The 16,944-nt window shown below is 33.2% G+C and overlaps 1 protein-coding gene across 1 annotated transcript in view; it reads left to right on the forward strand.

The window, feature by feature from the left end:
- Positions 1 to 16,944, forward strand: part of SMCHD1 (structural maintenance of chromosomes flexible hinge domain containing 1) — a 138,390-nt gene that overhangs the window by 25,380 nt on the left and 96,066 nt on the right. The window contains exons 6-12 of the mRNA XM_011360478.2: positions 6,186 to 6,300; positions 6,423 to 6,542; positions 10,298 to 10,464; positions 12,312 to 12,402; positions 13,105 to 13,315; positions 15,397 to 15,517; positions 15,596 to 15,779. Of these exons, the coding sequence (XP_011358780.1) occupies positions 6,186 to 6,300; positions 6,423 to 6,542; positions 10,298 to 10,464; positions 12,312 to 12,402; positions 13,105 to 13,315; positions 15,397 to 15,517; positions 15,596 to 15,779 (1,009 nt within the window). The remainder of the gene's footprint in view (positions 1 to 6,185; positions 6,301 to 6,422; positions 6,543 to 10,297; positions 10,465 to 12,311; positions 12,403 to 13,104; positions 13,316 to 15,396; positions 15,518 to 15,595; positions 15,780 to 16,944) is intronic.

Here is a 16,944-nt window from a genome sequence, read left to right on the forward strand (position 1 = left end):
TATATAGAGAATTATGTCATCTGCAAATAGTGACAGTTTGACTTCCTTGTTTCCTATTTGGATGCCTTTTATATCTCTCTCTTGCCTGATTGCACTTGCTAGGACCTCCAATGATATACTGAATAGCAGTGGTGATAGTGGACAGCCTTGCTTTGTTCCTGATCTTAGAGGGAAGGTTTTTAGTTTTTCATCATTAAGTATAATGTTGGCTGAGAGTTTGTCATAGTTGGCATTTATAATGTTAAAGTATTTTCCTTCTGTACTGATTTTGTTGAGTGTTTTGATCATAAATGGATGCTGTATCTTGTCAAAGGCTTTTTCTGCATCTATTAATGTGATCATATGATTCTTATTTTAAATTTGTTTATGTGATGTATCACATTAATCGATTTGCATATGTTGAGCCATCCGTGTGTGGCCAGGATGAAACCCATTTGATCGTGGTGTGTGATCTTTTTAATATATTACTGCATTCGGTTCGCTAGTATCTTATTTAGGATTTTTGCATGTGTGTTCATGAAAGATATTGGTCTGTAGTTTTCTTTTTTGTATGTGTTATCTTTACCAGGTTTTTGGTATCAGTAATATTGGTCTCATAAAATGAGTTGGGAAGAATTGTCTCCTCTTTGATTTTTTGGAAGAGTTTGAGGAGAATAGGTATTAAGTCTTCTTTGAATATTTGGTAGAATTCACTGGTAAAGCCATCTGGTCCTGGACTTTTACTTCTTGGCAGGTTTTTGATGATTGTTTCAATTTCCATACTGCTGATCGGTCTGTTTAGATTTTCCAGTTCTTTTTGAGTCAGTCTAGGAAAGTTGTATTTTTCTAAGTACTGGTCCATTTCTTCTAGGTTATTAAATTTGGTGTTATATACTTTTTCCATAGTATTCTTGCATTATTCCTTGTATTTCTGTGATGTCAGTCGTAATTTCCCCTCCTTCGTCCCTGATTTTGTTTATTTGTGTCCTTTTTTTTTTTAGTGAGTGTAGCCAGGGGTTTGTCAATTTTATTAACCTTCTCAAAGAACCAGCTCTTTGTTGTGTTTACTTTTTCTATTTTTTGTTTTCAGTTTCATTTATTTCTGCTCTAATTTTGATGATTTCTTTCCTTCTGCTGACTTTAGGCTTCATTTGTTCTTCCTTTTCTAGTTTTTTAAGATGAAGCATTAGGTGGTTTATTTGGGCTCGTTCTTGTTTTTGGAGATAGGCCTGTAATGATATGAACTTTCCTCTTATGACTGCTTTCGCCGTGTCCCCAAATTTTGATATTTTGTACTATCATTATCACTTTTTTGTATGTATCTCTTCATCTCTCTTTTTATTTCTTTTCTGACCCAGTTATTCTTCATAGTATGTTATTTAATCTCCATATATTTGTGGTTCTTTCTGCTTTCTTTTTACAATTGATCTCTGGTTTCAAAGCATTATGATCAGAGAATATGGTTGCTATGATTTCAACCCTCTTCTATTTGTTGTGGCTATCTCTGTGTCCCAGTATGTGGTCGATCCTTGAGAATGTTCCATGTGCATGGGAGAAGAATGTATAAGCAGCTGTTCTGGGATGGAAGGCTGTGTATATGTCAATTATGTCCAGTTGATCTAATGTGTCATTTAAGGATGTTATTTCTTTATTGATTTTCTGTTTGGCTAATGTGTCCATATCCAACAGTGGGGTATTTAGGTCTCCTACTACAATAGTGTTTTGGTCCGTTTCTCCCTTTAGTTCTGTTAGTAATTGCTTTACATATTTTGGTGCTCCCTGATTGGGAGCATAGATATTAATAAGTGTTAATGTCTTCTTGGTGCATGCTTCCCTTTATCATTATGAAGTGTCCCTCAGTATCTTTCTTTACCTTTTTTTATTTTGAAGTCTGTTTTGTCCGATAGTAGTACCACTACTCCCACTTTTCTCTGAATGCCATTTGCTTGAAATATCATTTTCCACCCTTTCCCTTAGAGTCTGTATTTGTCTTTGGAGCTGAGATGTGTCTCCTGGAGGCAGCATATGGTTGGGTTTTGTTTTTCGATCCATTCTGCAACTCTGCCTTTTTATTGATGGGTTCAGTGCATTTACATTTAGGGTAATTATTGAAATATGAGGACTTCTTATAGCCATTTTATCTTTTGCTTCATGTTAGCTTGATGTTTCCATTGCTTCATTGTCCTTGTGTTTCTGTTTTCTTTATTTCGGTTGGCTTTTGTGGGGTTTGCTTCTGATTCTTCTTGTTTTATGTTATATTCTTCAGTTCTGACTCTGTGGTGTGTGGTTACCATTACAAATAGGAAAAAGATAGCGTGTATACACACACATACACACACACACACACATATACACACAGTCGTCCATTTTCTTCTGTGTTCCTTATCTCCTTTCCCCTTTGCGAATTTGGATATTTGACTCCTTCCCTTTTCAGTCATTGTTATCTCAGTTTGTTTCTATGTATGCTGAATGTTCATTACTATCTTGCTATTTAAGCTTATAATGCCCTGTTCTTAGTAAGGGTTGCACTCCTCTGCTTCTCTTTGCCTGGTGGTCACTTTACTCCTAAGTATGCATTTTTGTTGTTATTTTGTTTTAGGTGTGCTGACCCATATCAGAATTTCAGAATATAATGCAAGCCTCGTAATGGAGAATTCTCTCAATTATTGTATGTCTGGAAAGGTATTAATTTCTCCTTCATATCTAAAGGAGAGATTAGCTGGATACATTATTCTAGGCTGGTAGTTACTTTCACTTAATAGTTTAAAAATTTGATTCCATTCCTTTCTAGCTTGTAAGGTCTGTGCTGAGAAGTCTGATGATAATCTAATGGGTTTTCCTTTATACGTTACCATTTTCTTCTTTCTGGCTGCCCCAATAGTTCTATCTTTTTCATTGATTTTTGATAACTTTAATACAGTTTGTCTTGGTGAAGGCCTTTGGGGTTGAGAAAATTGGATGTTCTGTTGACATCTTGAATTCCGAGTTCTAGCTCATTCCTCAGATTTGGGAAATTCTCGTCCACTATTTGTCTGAAAATGCTTTCTAGATCCTGCTCCTTTTCCTTGCCTTTGGTAATGCCTATTTTTCTTTCCTCTCCTGCTGGTATCAGCTAGTTCTTGTATTTCTCTTTCATTATTTTTTCATTCATGGGTTTCTCTCTTCTTCCTTCTGATTTATTTCTAGATTTCTGTCTTCAATATCACTGATCCTTTCCTCCATTTGGTCAACTCTATTTCCCAAGCTTGCTCTTTCATTTTTAAACTCTTTCAGTGTGTGTGTGTGTGTGTGTGTATGTGTGTGTGTGTGTGTGTGTTTTATCTCCAGAAATTCTATTTGGTGGTTTTTGAGGGTTTCATTTTCTTTTCTCTGCTCATCTAGTTGTTTTTGCAGTTTGTGAAATTGTTGATATGACTCATTTTGGAACTCACTGAGTTTTTTCTTAAGTACTATCCTGAATTCTCTGTCACTTAAGTCGCATATTTCTATGTATGTAAGCTCATTTTCTAGAGATCTTTCTCTTTCTTTCTGAGATGCCTTGTCACCTTGTTTGGTCATGGTGATTAATGCACTATTTTTCCACCTGGGCATTAATGGAAGTGTATTCTATTGTTTTTCCAGAAAGAAGATTCATTATATAATGGTCTCTCATTAGCCTGCTGCAAAGACTCATCTTTTGGTTTCCAGTAGGTGGTGTTTAAGCCTCTTGGATCCCCGAGAGTTTCTGTAGTGTTTGCTCAGATTCCTTTGGGCTCTGCGGTGATCAGTCTCGGAGGATATGAGGGAAGGGGCCTTCTGTTGGGGTTTGGGGGCCGCATCTCAGCCTTGGTTTTGCAACCATAGTCAGTAAGAATCAACTGTTGTTTCTCTTCCGGCTGCTTCTCCACTCTCTGTCCTGATGCCTGGGCCCTGCAGCCAGCCGACCACAGGGAGCCCACAACCCTCTTAGGCTTGGCTGTTCAGGGAACTTACAGCACGAACTCGCTGCTCCTTCTCCCTTCCCCCTCCTCCTGCAGGGAGCTCCAGAGGCTGGGAAAGGTAGCCTTAGTCTCCGAAGAGTTTGCTCAGATTCCTCTTGGGCTCTGCAGTGGTCTTGGAGGGTATGGGGGGAATTGCCCTCTGGGTTTGTGGATAGGGGCTGCAGCTTTGCCTCAGTTTTGGAACTGGTTCTGGTGAAAATCGACTGTTGTTTCTCAGCCGTCCAGTCCCACTTCTCTGCTTTCTGCCCTGATGACTGTGCCCTGTTGCCAGCCGCTAAGTCCCGGTACTTCCAAGCAGGGCTGATCAGGGAAGTCGCCACACCTTCACCTCTCCCCCTTCTCCTGCAAGGAGCTCTGGGGACTGCAAGAGGCAGCTTCTTTTTATTCCACCGCCCGTCGGGGTTGGGGGGTTCTGACCTGTGGTAGTTCTTACACACAGATCTCACGTTCAGACATGCTCGTGTGCAGTTTGGGTGTTTGTTGTTCAGTTTTAGATGTTCAGCTTATTGTTGTTTCAAGGGGAGAGATTTGAGAACGTCTCTCACTCCGCCATGTTTTCCCAGAATCTCTATGCTGTTTGGGTTTGCATGTGATGGTCAGTTGTATGTTGTGAGGGGGCAGTTTATTTTTGTGCTTTGTTTTATAGGTCTGGTATTACAGTGTCTTATCTTGTCATTGTTGTCTTTATGTTGATTTAGATTATTGATATATGGGGTAAAGCCTTTTTATACCAATTAAAATATTTTTATTTATCTTATTTTTTGTTTCATTTTCTGTTTTTTTAAATTCATTGCATCTTTTGTTATTGCTTTCTAAAATCTTTTCCCACCTTTCTCTTTAATATTTTAGAATTTATATGTTTACTTTCCTGGTTGTCTTTGAAACTTTAAAATGCATATTTAACTTTAGACTTCAAAATTTAAACTATCTCCTTCCTCCTGTGTTAAAGAATTTGGAACACTTTAGCTCTGACCACTTCTTTCCCAAAATAATACTTTCGTTGACTAGTATTTCAAGTCTGACTTTTCAGAAATCTCACAATTTATACACACCGTTTTTTCTAAAATGTTTAGAAAAACATTTAACACATTTTAAAAATTACCTTTGTACTTACCATATTATAACCTTGCATGTCAGATCGTGCTTGTAGAAACATTCCTTTAGAGCAATTCTCTTAAGGTAAATTCCTATGGTTTTATCTATACATTATTTAGCTCTAGTTCACAATTTTAGGTGAACAGATTTTTCTCTGGGCACTTGGGAGATAATATTCCACTGTCTCATGCTGTTACTATCAAAGCCTGCTAACTTATTTTATCTCTCAGCTTGTTTTCTAGTTCTTCATTTTTGTTTTTGGTGTTTACTGTGTTGTGGATTTCTTTTTATGCATCCTGTTTGGGCTCTTTTGGTCTTAATCTGTAGAGCCACGTCTTTTAGTGGTTCAAGAATATTTGCAACTGTTATCCATTCTCTCCTCTCTTTCTAAAACTACACTTAAACTGTGTGTGATATTTTCAGTTCCTTTAATTTATTTCTTATGGGTAAGTTCTTTGAATGTATCTTTGTGTTCTCTAATTCTTTCCAGCTATTTCACCTCTCTCTAACCTTTCCATTTGGTGTAATAGTGGGTCCAGCCTCACTCTCACTTCTATTTCTGATATTGCTAAACAATGTCCCTGGAGACCTTGCATATATTTCGAGACAACAAGGATGTCTACTCTCCAATATGGTTCAATAGGCGGTTTACTCAGAGCTCTTCATTTGTCACAATACATGGAAATAAGACTCTCTGTCGTAATTCCCATTATTCTTCAGACTATATTTTAATGAGTTTGAAGCAGTAAACAGTTTTGAAGGGAAGGTTGTAGAGTCATACGTGTGTGTATGTGTATATATATATATATGTATATGTATACATATGTACAGATATGTATTTAGTCCTTTTTTTTTTTTTTTAAGATTTTCTAACAGTGGGGTAGGCTCAAGAATCTGCATTTCTTAGAGTTTCCAGGTTATGCTGATACAACTGGTCTGGGGAATAAACTTTGAGAACCACTAGACTAGATGATGTCTTGAATTCCCACTGTTTTTCTTTTTTTTTTTTTACCTTTGAATAGGGATGTCTGGCTTGGGGATCATTTTATTAACAGTTAATAAAAGTGCTATAACAGTTTCCTTTTGTGCTTAAGTAGTTTGTTTTAAATCTGCATTAATGTTTTATTTTAGTGATCATTCAGGATATGTTCGACCAGTGCCAGTGCCACGCAGTTTAAACAGTGATATTTCCTATTTTGGTGTTGGGGGCAAGCAGGCTGTTTTCTTTGTTGGACAATCAGCCAGAGTAAGTAAAAAATTTATTACAAATGAAAGTCAATCAAAATATTTTATGGTTGATGCTGTCTAAATGTTTTAGCCAGTTTAACTTTTAGGAATTTTTTAAGTGCTCTTTTTAATATTTAACAGATGATAAGCAAACCTGCAGATTCCCAAGATGTTCATGAGCTTGTGCTTTCTAAAGAAGATTTTGAGAAGAAGGAGAAAAATAAAGAATCAATATATAGTGGATATATTAGAAACAGAAAGGTACAATACATTTTAATTATAAATTTATTACTTTGGATAGATGACAGGATGAGAACATTTTTTTCCTAATTCTAAGATACTAATGTGGCTTTAAAAAACTTAAATGTACGAAATTTTCATTCTTTTTACTTTAATGATGCAAATAGCAAAAGTGATCATTTACATGCTTTCTCAGGCTTGAAATCTTTAAACAATTTTTTTTTTTACAAAGCCGAGTAAGCCTCCCAAAAATTGCTCCTAAGATTAACTTTCTTCCTTGCACTGAGTTTGAGTTTTTATATCTTTGTTGTATAGTAATTACAGAACTTGAGAAAACAGTGATAGGGTAATAGACTTTTAGGAAATCAGAGCTTTTGAGAAAGAAATGAGCAATTTATTTGTTACAAATTTGCTTTCGGGTTCTCATTTTAATAAGCAGAATGTTAATAAATTTTTATCTTGGTCATGTACATATTTTTCATTCAGCTTTTCTCCATTTGAAACACCTTAGAATCTTTTAACTTTAAAATCTTTTAAGTAATTTTGAGATATCTAAAAATTCTTTCTGATTCTAAAACAAATGGCAAAAATTTTGTAGAAAATTATAAAGAAGTAAAAACAGTTTCGAATGCCACACAAAAGTACTTATCTTTAGTTGAATTTCCTTCTAGTCCTTTTGGTTATATACTTATAGTTTGAGCCAACATTTTTTAAATCAACATTTGAGTATTTCTCCATTTTATAAAATATTTTGGTGTACAGACTTTTAATAGCTTCATAGTGTTTCTCGGGCTGAGTGTACTGTAACTATTCCATTGAACATTTAGCTTATTTAAAGGATTTTGCTATAATTATAAAGACACTACCATAAATATCTGTCCATACATTTTGCCTGAACTATAATTTTGGCATAGATTGTTAGAATTTTAACAGCTGCAACAACAAATTTGATCTTTATAAATGCTTGTAGTATGTATTACAAAACTGCTTTTCAGAAAGATTGAACCCAAATCAAATACACACTTAACAGTATATGAAAGTATCTCTGGTCATTTCCTTATTTTTAAAAAGGAAAGGCAGGGCAGCAAAATGTGGGCGGTTTGATAGGTAAAAATAATACCTTTTCTTTCATTGTTAGTGAGCTGAAGAATTTTTTCATGTTTATTAGTACTTTTGTTTTTTCTATAACTTAACATTCTTTTATGTCTAGGAAATTTCATTTTGCTCCTCTCATTTTTTTCTCTTTAAATTCGTTGCATTTTTTTTTAATAGCTTACATATCTTAATATACCTACATAACAGTATTCTATGTTACCTTTTCCATATTATCTTACTATCACAAAGTCCTATGAAGTATTTTGGTGGAAATATTATTTGCCATGTTAAAACTGGTGAAAAAATAGGAATTGAGAATTTAGGTGATTTTCAAAGCTGTATACATATAATAATGCTTGGATAAAACTGAGATCTCTTGGGTCATCATTTCTGCCAGCTTTTCCTGTGTTTTGTGGTTAGTTCATCTCAACAGACATTTCATGGGTACCTAGGTCATTTTTTTCCTGACTCATCCATTCTAGCCAACTTTAATTTTGGCTCTTCCTGTATCCCTGAACTGTTAGCAGTTATTACAATTGGGTAGGGTTGATGGTTCTAGATCTATAACCAGCAATCTTTCTTTTTCTATGCATACATGCACAGAAAACTTAATATCAATAGTTCTCAATATGTATTTCTTTGTCAGGAGACTTTTCTCTTTAGATTCAGACACTGAATCAGACCGGACTCGATAAAGGAAACCATTCTAGGCACTTTAAACAGAAAAGGCTTTAATAAAGGGAATTAGATGCTTACATGATTATTGGAAGGGCTGAAGGAATGAACTCTAGGCCAAGCCTTGTGGAATGTGCCAGGACAGAATGAATTAACTCTCAAGGGATGCTGTAACACATGCTATAATCACATAGCTGGAGGATCAACACTGGATCTATAATTCAGAGATACAGTGCCTTATCTATGATCTAGGATTGTAAAGGCCTTGCTACAATTGCTCCAGCACAGGAACACAGAATTTCTGGCTATGATCAGTGCTGACACTTGAAGCTGGATGCAGAATAATGGTCTTTTCAGTGCCTTGCATGATAACAGAAAACCTTTAAGAAACCTCAGAAAATTGCCTTACTGCTTCATTTTTCTCTTCTAAATCTTTGGTTACTGCATCTAATTGGTAAAACCTAATTTGTATCTACAACCCCAAAAGTAAAGGTGTCTGAGAAATAGACTTTTTTGGCTTTCCATCCTCTGGAGCCAGAAGGAGACAATAAAAGGTGGTGTGACTGAGTATCAACTGATTGTATCTAGCACAGTCATTTTGAATTTCAGTTAGATGTCTTTCTTCATGTGTTCCATAAATAACTACTTTTGGTACATCTGAAATCAAACATCTGTAAACCTTTCTTATTCTTTTCTCCCCCTTCCCCACGACTACCCTTTTCAATTAACTGACCAAGCAGTTAATAGATGTAATCCTTATAATCATTCACATTTAATTCTGTCTTTTAAAATAATTTCATCTGTCTTCTCTTCCACCCATTTCTGCTGCTTGATTCAATCTTTCTAGCCCCATCTTTCATCATATTCTAAACTACCTTATTTCCCTTATACTCTCTAATCCTCCATGTTCTCGTTGATCTGGAATATTTTTAAGTCATTTGTTGGGTGAATGTCACCCTTTTTAACTCTGTAGCTCTTGGTTCATATCTTTATAATGGTAAATTGTTTTGTAAGCATTTGTTTCTCATTTCTTACTAGATGCAATTTGTAGGAAAGGCACTGTATTATTTATCTTGAACCTTATCTTCCTATGCGTAGGTTGAGTCATGGGACTTAGAAGGCGCTTGATAAATATTTGGATAATGAACCTGCACTGTTAGTAAACTCAAGTTAATCTTACTCTTAAAGTTTATAAAATACTTCTTTATATTGTGTATCGTAGCTGTTATATTAGTCAGTTAGTGAGTAGGGATGATTGGGCTTATTTTTATTTTTTATTAAGAAAGTAATAATACATGCTTATAAAACAAAGAAAATCAGCCAGTTTCCTAGACTTGATTGTTCGGTGTGTATCTTTATCCTTATAATTTTTATGTATTTGGCAACATACCTAGCATATATATGCATATATATACATGCAATTTTTAACGCACATAGACTCATAGTAAATGTTGAGAAGTTTATAATACTTATCCTGAAATACTCCCCCCACCTCCCTCTCCCCACTTCCCTTCCGTAAGTTATAGATATTCTCTGAAAGTGGACTGGGGCCCAGAATTCTACTCCCTTTTAAAAAACACAAGTGCCTTTGTGCTAAGACAGCTGGCTTCTGTCTGCATCCTAGTTTTCTTAAACATAGAGGACCAGGCATTGGATTTGACCAAGTTAAATGGTAGGTATCCCAAGCAAGGACTTATTCTACCCCAGGGTAAATGTTTTCAGTTTTTTTCTGGCATTTTAAAACTCGATATTTATTTTTCTTTATGATTCTAAAATTGATTTAGCATTATGGTAGGATACTCCTTTATGTTTGCCAGTTTAGCAATCTATGTAATAGTTTCCCTTGTCCTCACAGCATTGTCACATACTCAGCTGAATAATGTAGTGGGCCATTTTTCTCTTAAGTTTTTTGAAGCCTGTATTTGAAGCTATCCAGGTGAATCACATTAAATGTTATTTCTATAATTAAGGTGTATATAATGTTTTATTTATATTCATTTGTGCAGCCATCTGATTCTGTTCATATTACAAATGATGATGAACGATTTCTGCATTATCTTATCTCAGAAGAGAAAGAAAAAAATAGCTTTACTGCTGTGATTATTACAGGAGTACAACCAGAACACATACAGTACTTGAAAAATTATTTCCATCTTTGGACAAGACAGTTAGCGTAAGTAATTATATTTGATTCAGGACATATTGCTGCTTACCTTTTTTAAGACAGAAAATATTACAGATACACCTTATATCTATTACAGATACAGTCTCTTGGCTATCTGCTTTGGTCCTGTTTCTTTTCTTTCACTATAGTAACCAATACTCTGATGTTAGCATTAAAATGGTTCCCTATTGTGTAAATATCCATTGGTCACTTGTAAGGTGTTGTTCATTATTTGAGACACAGGCTTTTTGACACCTATGGTAAAATTTAAAATAAACCAGAGTTTATCAAATTCAACACTATCATTCTTATATCCCCTTTTTGTGCTTCACTATAGGACTGTCATAATCTTCAGTATATTTTACTTATTTTTTGTCTGCCTGCTCCCATTACAGTGTTTTTTTTTTATGCACTGCTATTTCTCCAGTGTGTCCTGTTACATAGTAGATATTCGATAAGTATTTATCAAAGACTGCATTGAGTCTTTTAATATGAAAAAATGTGTCTATATGCCTATATGACATATTAGTAATACTGAAAATAAATCTTTGTATCTATTCCAAGGAACCTTTTAGGGAATGTAAGCCTTTTCTCTGTAACTGTATAGTATAGACCATTTATTGGATTGTTTTCTTGATTTGTATTAGTCTGAATTATGGTCTTGCAAAAATGTGTGTCTGCAAAAACAAAATTCATATTTTTGAAAAAGCTATCTTTTCACCTTTACCCAAAAGGCTATTGTACTTAATTTGAGATTCTCTACATAAATATGTATCAACAGAGTTAGAATTTTTTTCTTTTATGGGAAAATAAATTTGATATTAGGGATACCATTTTTTTTCTTGATTATTGATGTTTGTTGGCTGTATAACCCAAAAGTTTTAAATACGACTTCGGAATTTTTCTTCTCTAAGTATGTATTTTATCAGTAATTTAAGGAACTGTGTACATAACACATAATTAGGGCATACTCTTACTCTAGCAACAAATAACATATAACTTTTACCATTCAGACAATTGCTAAGCTATTTATATCACTCTTAATATATGGTTGTAAACTTTTAATTATGATATTAACACTTCTGAAATATCTGCAGATCTCAAGATTTTCAGTGATTTCCTTTTATCTCAGTAGTGCTTTAAACAATAGCTAGGAAAATTATTTTTAAAGTTAAAATTCATATGAAAAATATTGTAAATTCCTGTTTGAAGAATAACTACAGATGTGATATGTCTTAGTTGTAAATAATGTTACCAAAATAGTCATTTTTAACCTTAAAAATAAAGTAGCAAAGATTTCTGAAGTAGTGGTTTTCATTGGGATAATGTTGAATGCATTAGTTTCGTTTGGGGAATATTGGGATAAGATTGTTTCAGTGCTATAGCAGAGGTACAGTGAGAGTTATAAAATATTCTCATGTTGCACAGATAAAGATATCCAATCCTATATACTCCCTCATATTTGAGTTCTTTCTAGAACATTCCTGACAAGTAGAATTATAGCCTCTTCTAGTACTTTTTTTCGAACTATACTTCTTGGAAACGTAATGTATGTGGACTTCGAAGTAGGAAAGGCCTGGATTGAAGGCCTCTCCCACACTCTAGTTCTGTGACCTTAGGTAAATTATATAAACTTCGTGCACCCCAATTTCTGTATGTGTAAAATGAGGTGTAACAATACCTGCATCTCAGGATTGTTTTTACCATTAAATGGGATACTGTGTTTAAAAATGCCTAATATAGTGCTTGGTACCTGGTAAATACTGCCAAATAGTTACAAAATTTTTTAGTAGAAGACTATATGAACTATAATTTTATGTGAATTAAAAGTATAAAGTTACTCTTCTATATTTTAGGCATATTTATCATTACTATATTCATGGTCCAAAAGGAAATGAAAAACGTACATCAAAAGAAGGTGGACCTTTCAACAACATTGATATCGAAGTAAGATAAAATTTCTTCTTTTAATGTTATAAATTATCAAGTGTCTGTTCAGTTCCAAGTGACTCTGGATAAGAGAAATCAGTCAATAAATAGACAACTTCTCTCTCCTTTTTACCAAAGTTCTTTCGTAATTTGATGTCCAAGTAAAGATATCATTCCTAGATGTTTTTCTCTCGAACCCTCATTTACAATAGTTGGTTTCTTTTTTCTCTGTCTTTTATAGAGCTATGAGTTGTTGCTGAATATTATGTCTTAAAGCAGAGAGGAAAAGGGACATAGTTTCCCTTTTGTTCTTAGAAGTATTATGATGGTGAAGTAAGATTTAGAAGCAAAAAACATTTGAGTGTTGGGTTCAGTATCTTTGCCCACACATTAGAAAATATTTCATATACATCATTGTCCCACTTCTACCTCTAGTAAGAAACCTTGAATTAAATATATTCATGACTTACCTATTCTTCAGCTCTGCTTTGCTGTTTCTTTGCTTACTTTCTGTTCTTAGTATATTTTTATTGAGATGCTATATTACTTATAGCTATTTAACTCATATAAATATATATATATATATAATATATATATTTTGTTAAGCTAGATGATTACTTATACAAGTCAAAGTAGTTTTTGCCTATTCCTGTGTTGGATCATAGCTAAGAACAAAAGTCACCATAGAATTTAATTATTTTTGTTTTATTTTTATTTTAGATTTCTATGTTTGAAAAGGGGAAGGCACCTAAGATTGTCAACCTAAGGGAAATACAAGATGACATGCAGACGTTGTATATAAACACAGCAACTGATAGTTTTGAGTTCAAAGCTCATGTTGAAGGAGACGGTGTAGTGGAAGGGATTATCCGATATCACCCTTTCTTATATGATAGAGAAACTTACCCTGATGATCCATGCTTTCCATCAAGTATGTTAATCTGTTATCTTAGCTACAAAATGTGAAGTTGTTATTCAGGATAGTGATTTATTTCTTGTAATGATTATTATTGGGCTATTAAGATTAGATAAATTTCAAAACCTTTTTCCTTATACAAATCTTTTTAAGTTGTTAGGTATTTGTATTTTTTATAATTCTTGATTTTTAATGTATATTCACTTCCAGATAAAGCACTGGCTTTAAGAAGCATTATATATTCTTTTATCTTAGATCTCTATTGAACTGAACTTTTAGTTGTGTACTGCATATTAATTTTTTATATATTTCCCATATTATTTCCCAATTATCTTTGTAGATATTTATAAAGAAGTTTTAAACTTTAGTCAGTTTTTGATTTCTGATTTTGTCTTGCTGTAAAAAGTCTTCTTATACCTCAGGATTACAAAAAGGTCCTGTAGTTTTCAAAAATTATTTTATATTTAGATCTTTAATGCATCTGTAATCTCCTTTTTTGTGTGTAGGATGAGATAGGGCTTTAGTTTATTATTTTCCGTGAGGATGTTTAGTTTCCTAGCTCCGATTGTATTGAATGTCATGATTTTAAAAATAATTTGAAATATTACTTTTATATAAGTTCCCATATGTATATAGATCTGGTTTCTTTACTATAAAACTATTTTATATTCTCATACATGAGTAATAATACTCATAACTTTATACCATGTATTGATATCTACAGGGCAAGATACGATTCTTTTTTGAGAAAATCTTATTAATCTTTTACTTTTCTATATAACTTTGGAATCACTTTGAACAGTCACTAAAAAATCCTAGTGGGATTATTGAGATTGCATTGAATTCATAGATTAAAAGTATTAAATATTCTTTTTCAGAATATTTCCTCAGTGTATCCTTAGTGTTTCAGGTTCTGGAACCAGATTCGCTGATTTGAATCCTGTCTCTGCCACTTTCTAGTGTAAACTTTGACAAACTACTGCTTACCTCAGTTTTCTTTATCTGTGAAATGGGGGTGGGTAATAGTTCATACCTCCTAGAGATGTTGTGAAGGTTAAATAAGAAACTGCTACAAGTCTTTGAGTGCCCAACGTTATTTATTCAGTGCTCATACATGTTACTACTCAATGGCTCTGTCTCCTGTGATGGCTCTGTCCCTTTTTAATTTTCGCCATATCTAATTTTTGTATACTTGTAGACAAAAAGATAAAGTTCTTTAAATGATGTCTTAAAATAAGAGCCAATAAAATTGATGGTTAGAAGGGTTCTCTAAGAACAAAGCAATTTGGTTTGAAAAAAAAGAAATTTTACTTTGAGACTCCTTGTGAAGGTTTTTTTTGGGGGGGGGAAGCTTTATGGGGGGGGGATGACTTAATGCCAAAATAACTGAAGTGTTGCTGTATCATAATTATAATGTTTGATCCTAATTTATCTGGAAAATATGAAAATGTATTGCTAACAAAAAAATGCCAGACAGTTGTGCTAATTATGCATCCAATGCTTTGTAACATGTTATAATTACCTGTATCACCTAAATCTGATCTTCAGAAATTTAAGTTTATAAAAGACAAACTTAGTATTATTGATTAATTTGCCCAAACTAGGGAAACTTTCTGCTACTAGATACCGTAGATTGCCCAGATAATTTTTATGTGAACATACTTGTTCTGACAAAATTGTGAAACCTGTGTTTTAGGTATAGGATTCAAGCTCCTGTATTTGTAGGGAAGAGGGCTTAGACATAATTTCTTTAGATGTATGACTCTTTTGCTCAATAAACAGGTTTCAGTGATTGCAAGTTTAGTAGCTAGTGCAGTACTAACACAGATTGACTAGTATACAAATAGTTATTGACCGTTAAATGAAGAACACCATTGGTAATGTAGAACCACTTTGGAAATCTGCCTGAGGCCAAATTTTAAATAAAGCTGCCTTTAGATTTTATAGCATGCAGTGTTAACGATCTTATGAGTTTTTGTTGCCGTTTCTCTGCAGCAACTTTATCATTTTACTTACAGAAATTAATTTCTCAGTGATAAAAATTGCATGTATTTCATAGCAGTAAACATTTTGTTTCACTTACTCCTGTGCTCTAGAATTAAAAGATGAAGATGATGATGACGATTGTTTCATACTTGAGAAAGGAGCAAGAGGGAAAAGACCAATTTTCGAATGTTTTTGGAATGGACGACTAATACCATATACATCTGTTGAAGAGTAAGTTTTGATTTTTGCTGAAATTATATTGTTTTATAACCTAATTTTTTTACTAACTAATATTTTGTTCTGTTTAAGCTTTGACTGGTGTACTCCTCCTAAGAAGAGAGGGCTTGCACCAATTGAATGCTACAATAGAATATCTGGTGCATTATTTACTAATGACAGATTCCAGGTCAGCACAAATAAACTGACTTTTATGGATCTTGAGCTAAAATTGAAAGATAAGAACACCCTTTTTACAAGGATTTTAAATGGACAGGTATGATTTTAAATATCAAGTTTGAATATTTACAAATGTTCTATTTTATAAACAACAAAAGTCAGTAGTATAGATTTATATGACATTTTGCATACTTTTCATTTAATCAAAAGAGTTTATATAAATTGTCCTCATGAGCATTTGTGTGTTCACGTTACTCAAATTTCAAACTGGTTAGACCATGTTTGGATAAAATTTACAGATCTTTATTATATCTTATTATCAAGACCTTGACATAGTAAACAAAAGCTACAGAAGCATATGCATTTAATGAGAGCATATAGTACAGTTTAAAACAAGGGCTTTGTTTGTATATTAATAACCGAAATATATGATTTTAATCTAATCTTGAAGGTGAAGTTGTGGTAGAACAGTGAAATACTTTGGGCTAAAAGGTGATTTGAGATTGATCAGTATTAAAAGACATGCTTTGATTGATAAAACAAGAACGATAGATTTTTTTAAAAAGTTGAACTAGTGTACTAGTGTAGTTTTATTCTATCCAAATACCTCAGAAACTTTTACTTGATAAACTACTCTTTTAGTAGTTTAATGTTGAGGTGCCCAGAGACTGATGCATTTATTGTGAACCTAAAATTACAGGTTAGTAACTATAATATATAGCATACAGTATTTTTAATCGGTCATTTCTATAAGATGTTGAAATTCATTTGGCTCTTAATAAAAGATTCTTAATCATAGATTAAAATATTTATAAAGAATTATTCAGAGAAAAGTCTTACTAGTAGTTAGATATGATATACTTGGTATTAATTATCCAACATTTATTGAATAATTTGGATTTTCCAAAAGTTATCTACAATAGGTTAATTTTATTATTTTGTTACATTGTATTTTTAAAATATGTATTTATAATTTTGGGAAATTTCAAATACACAGAAAAGTTCAAAGAATATTATAATGAATACTCAAATATTCCTCTTGTAGATTAACTGTCATCTTGCCATACCTGTCATATTGCCCTTTGACACATTAACGAATGTCTGGATTTGATTCATACATCTGATAATTTGCTTGATAATGAATCCTGAGACATCTTAACATTTTAGCTTAGAATTATATTAATCAGTCATACAAGGGCTATACATTGAAAAGCAGTATAAAAATTTGGTAGACGAAATGTCCCATTCCTAGTTAATAATTT

This window comes from Pteropus vampyrus, unplaced genomic scaffold (genome assembly GCF_000151845.1).
Source record: "Pteropus vampyrus isolate Shadow unplaced genomic scaffold, Pvam_2.0 Scaffold55, whole genome shotgun sequence".
NCBI classification, from domain to species: domain Eukaryota; kingdom Metazoa; phylum Chordata; class Mammalia; order Chiroptera; family Pteropodidae; genus Pteropus; species Pteropus vampyrus.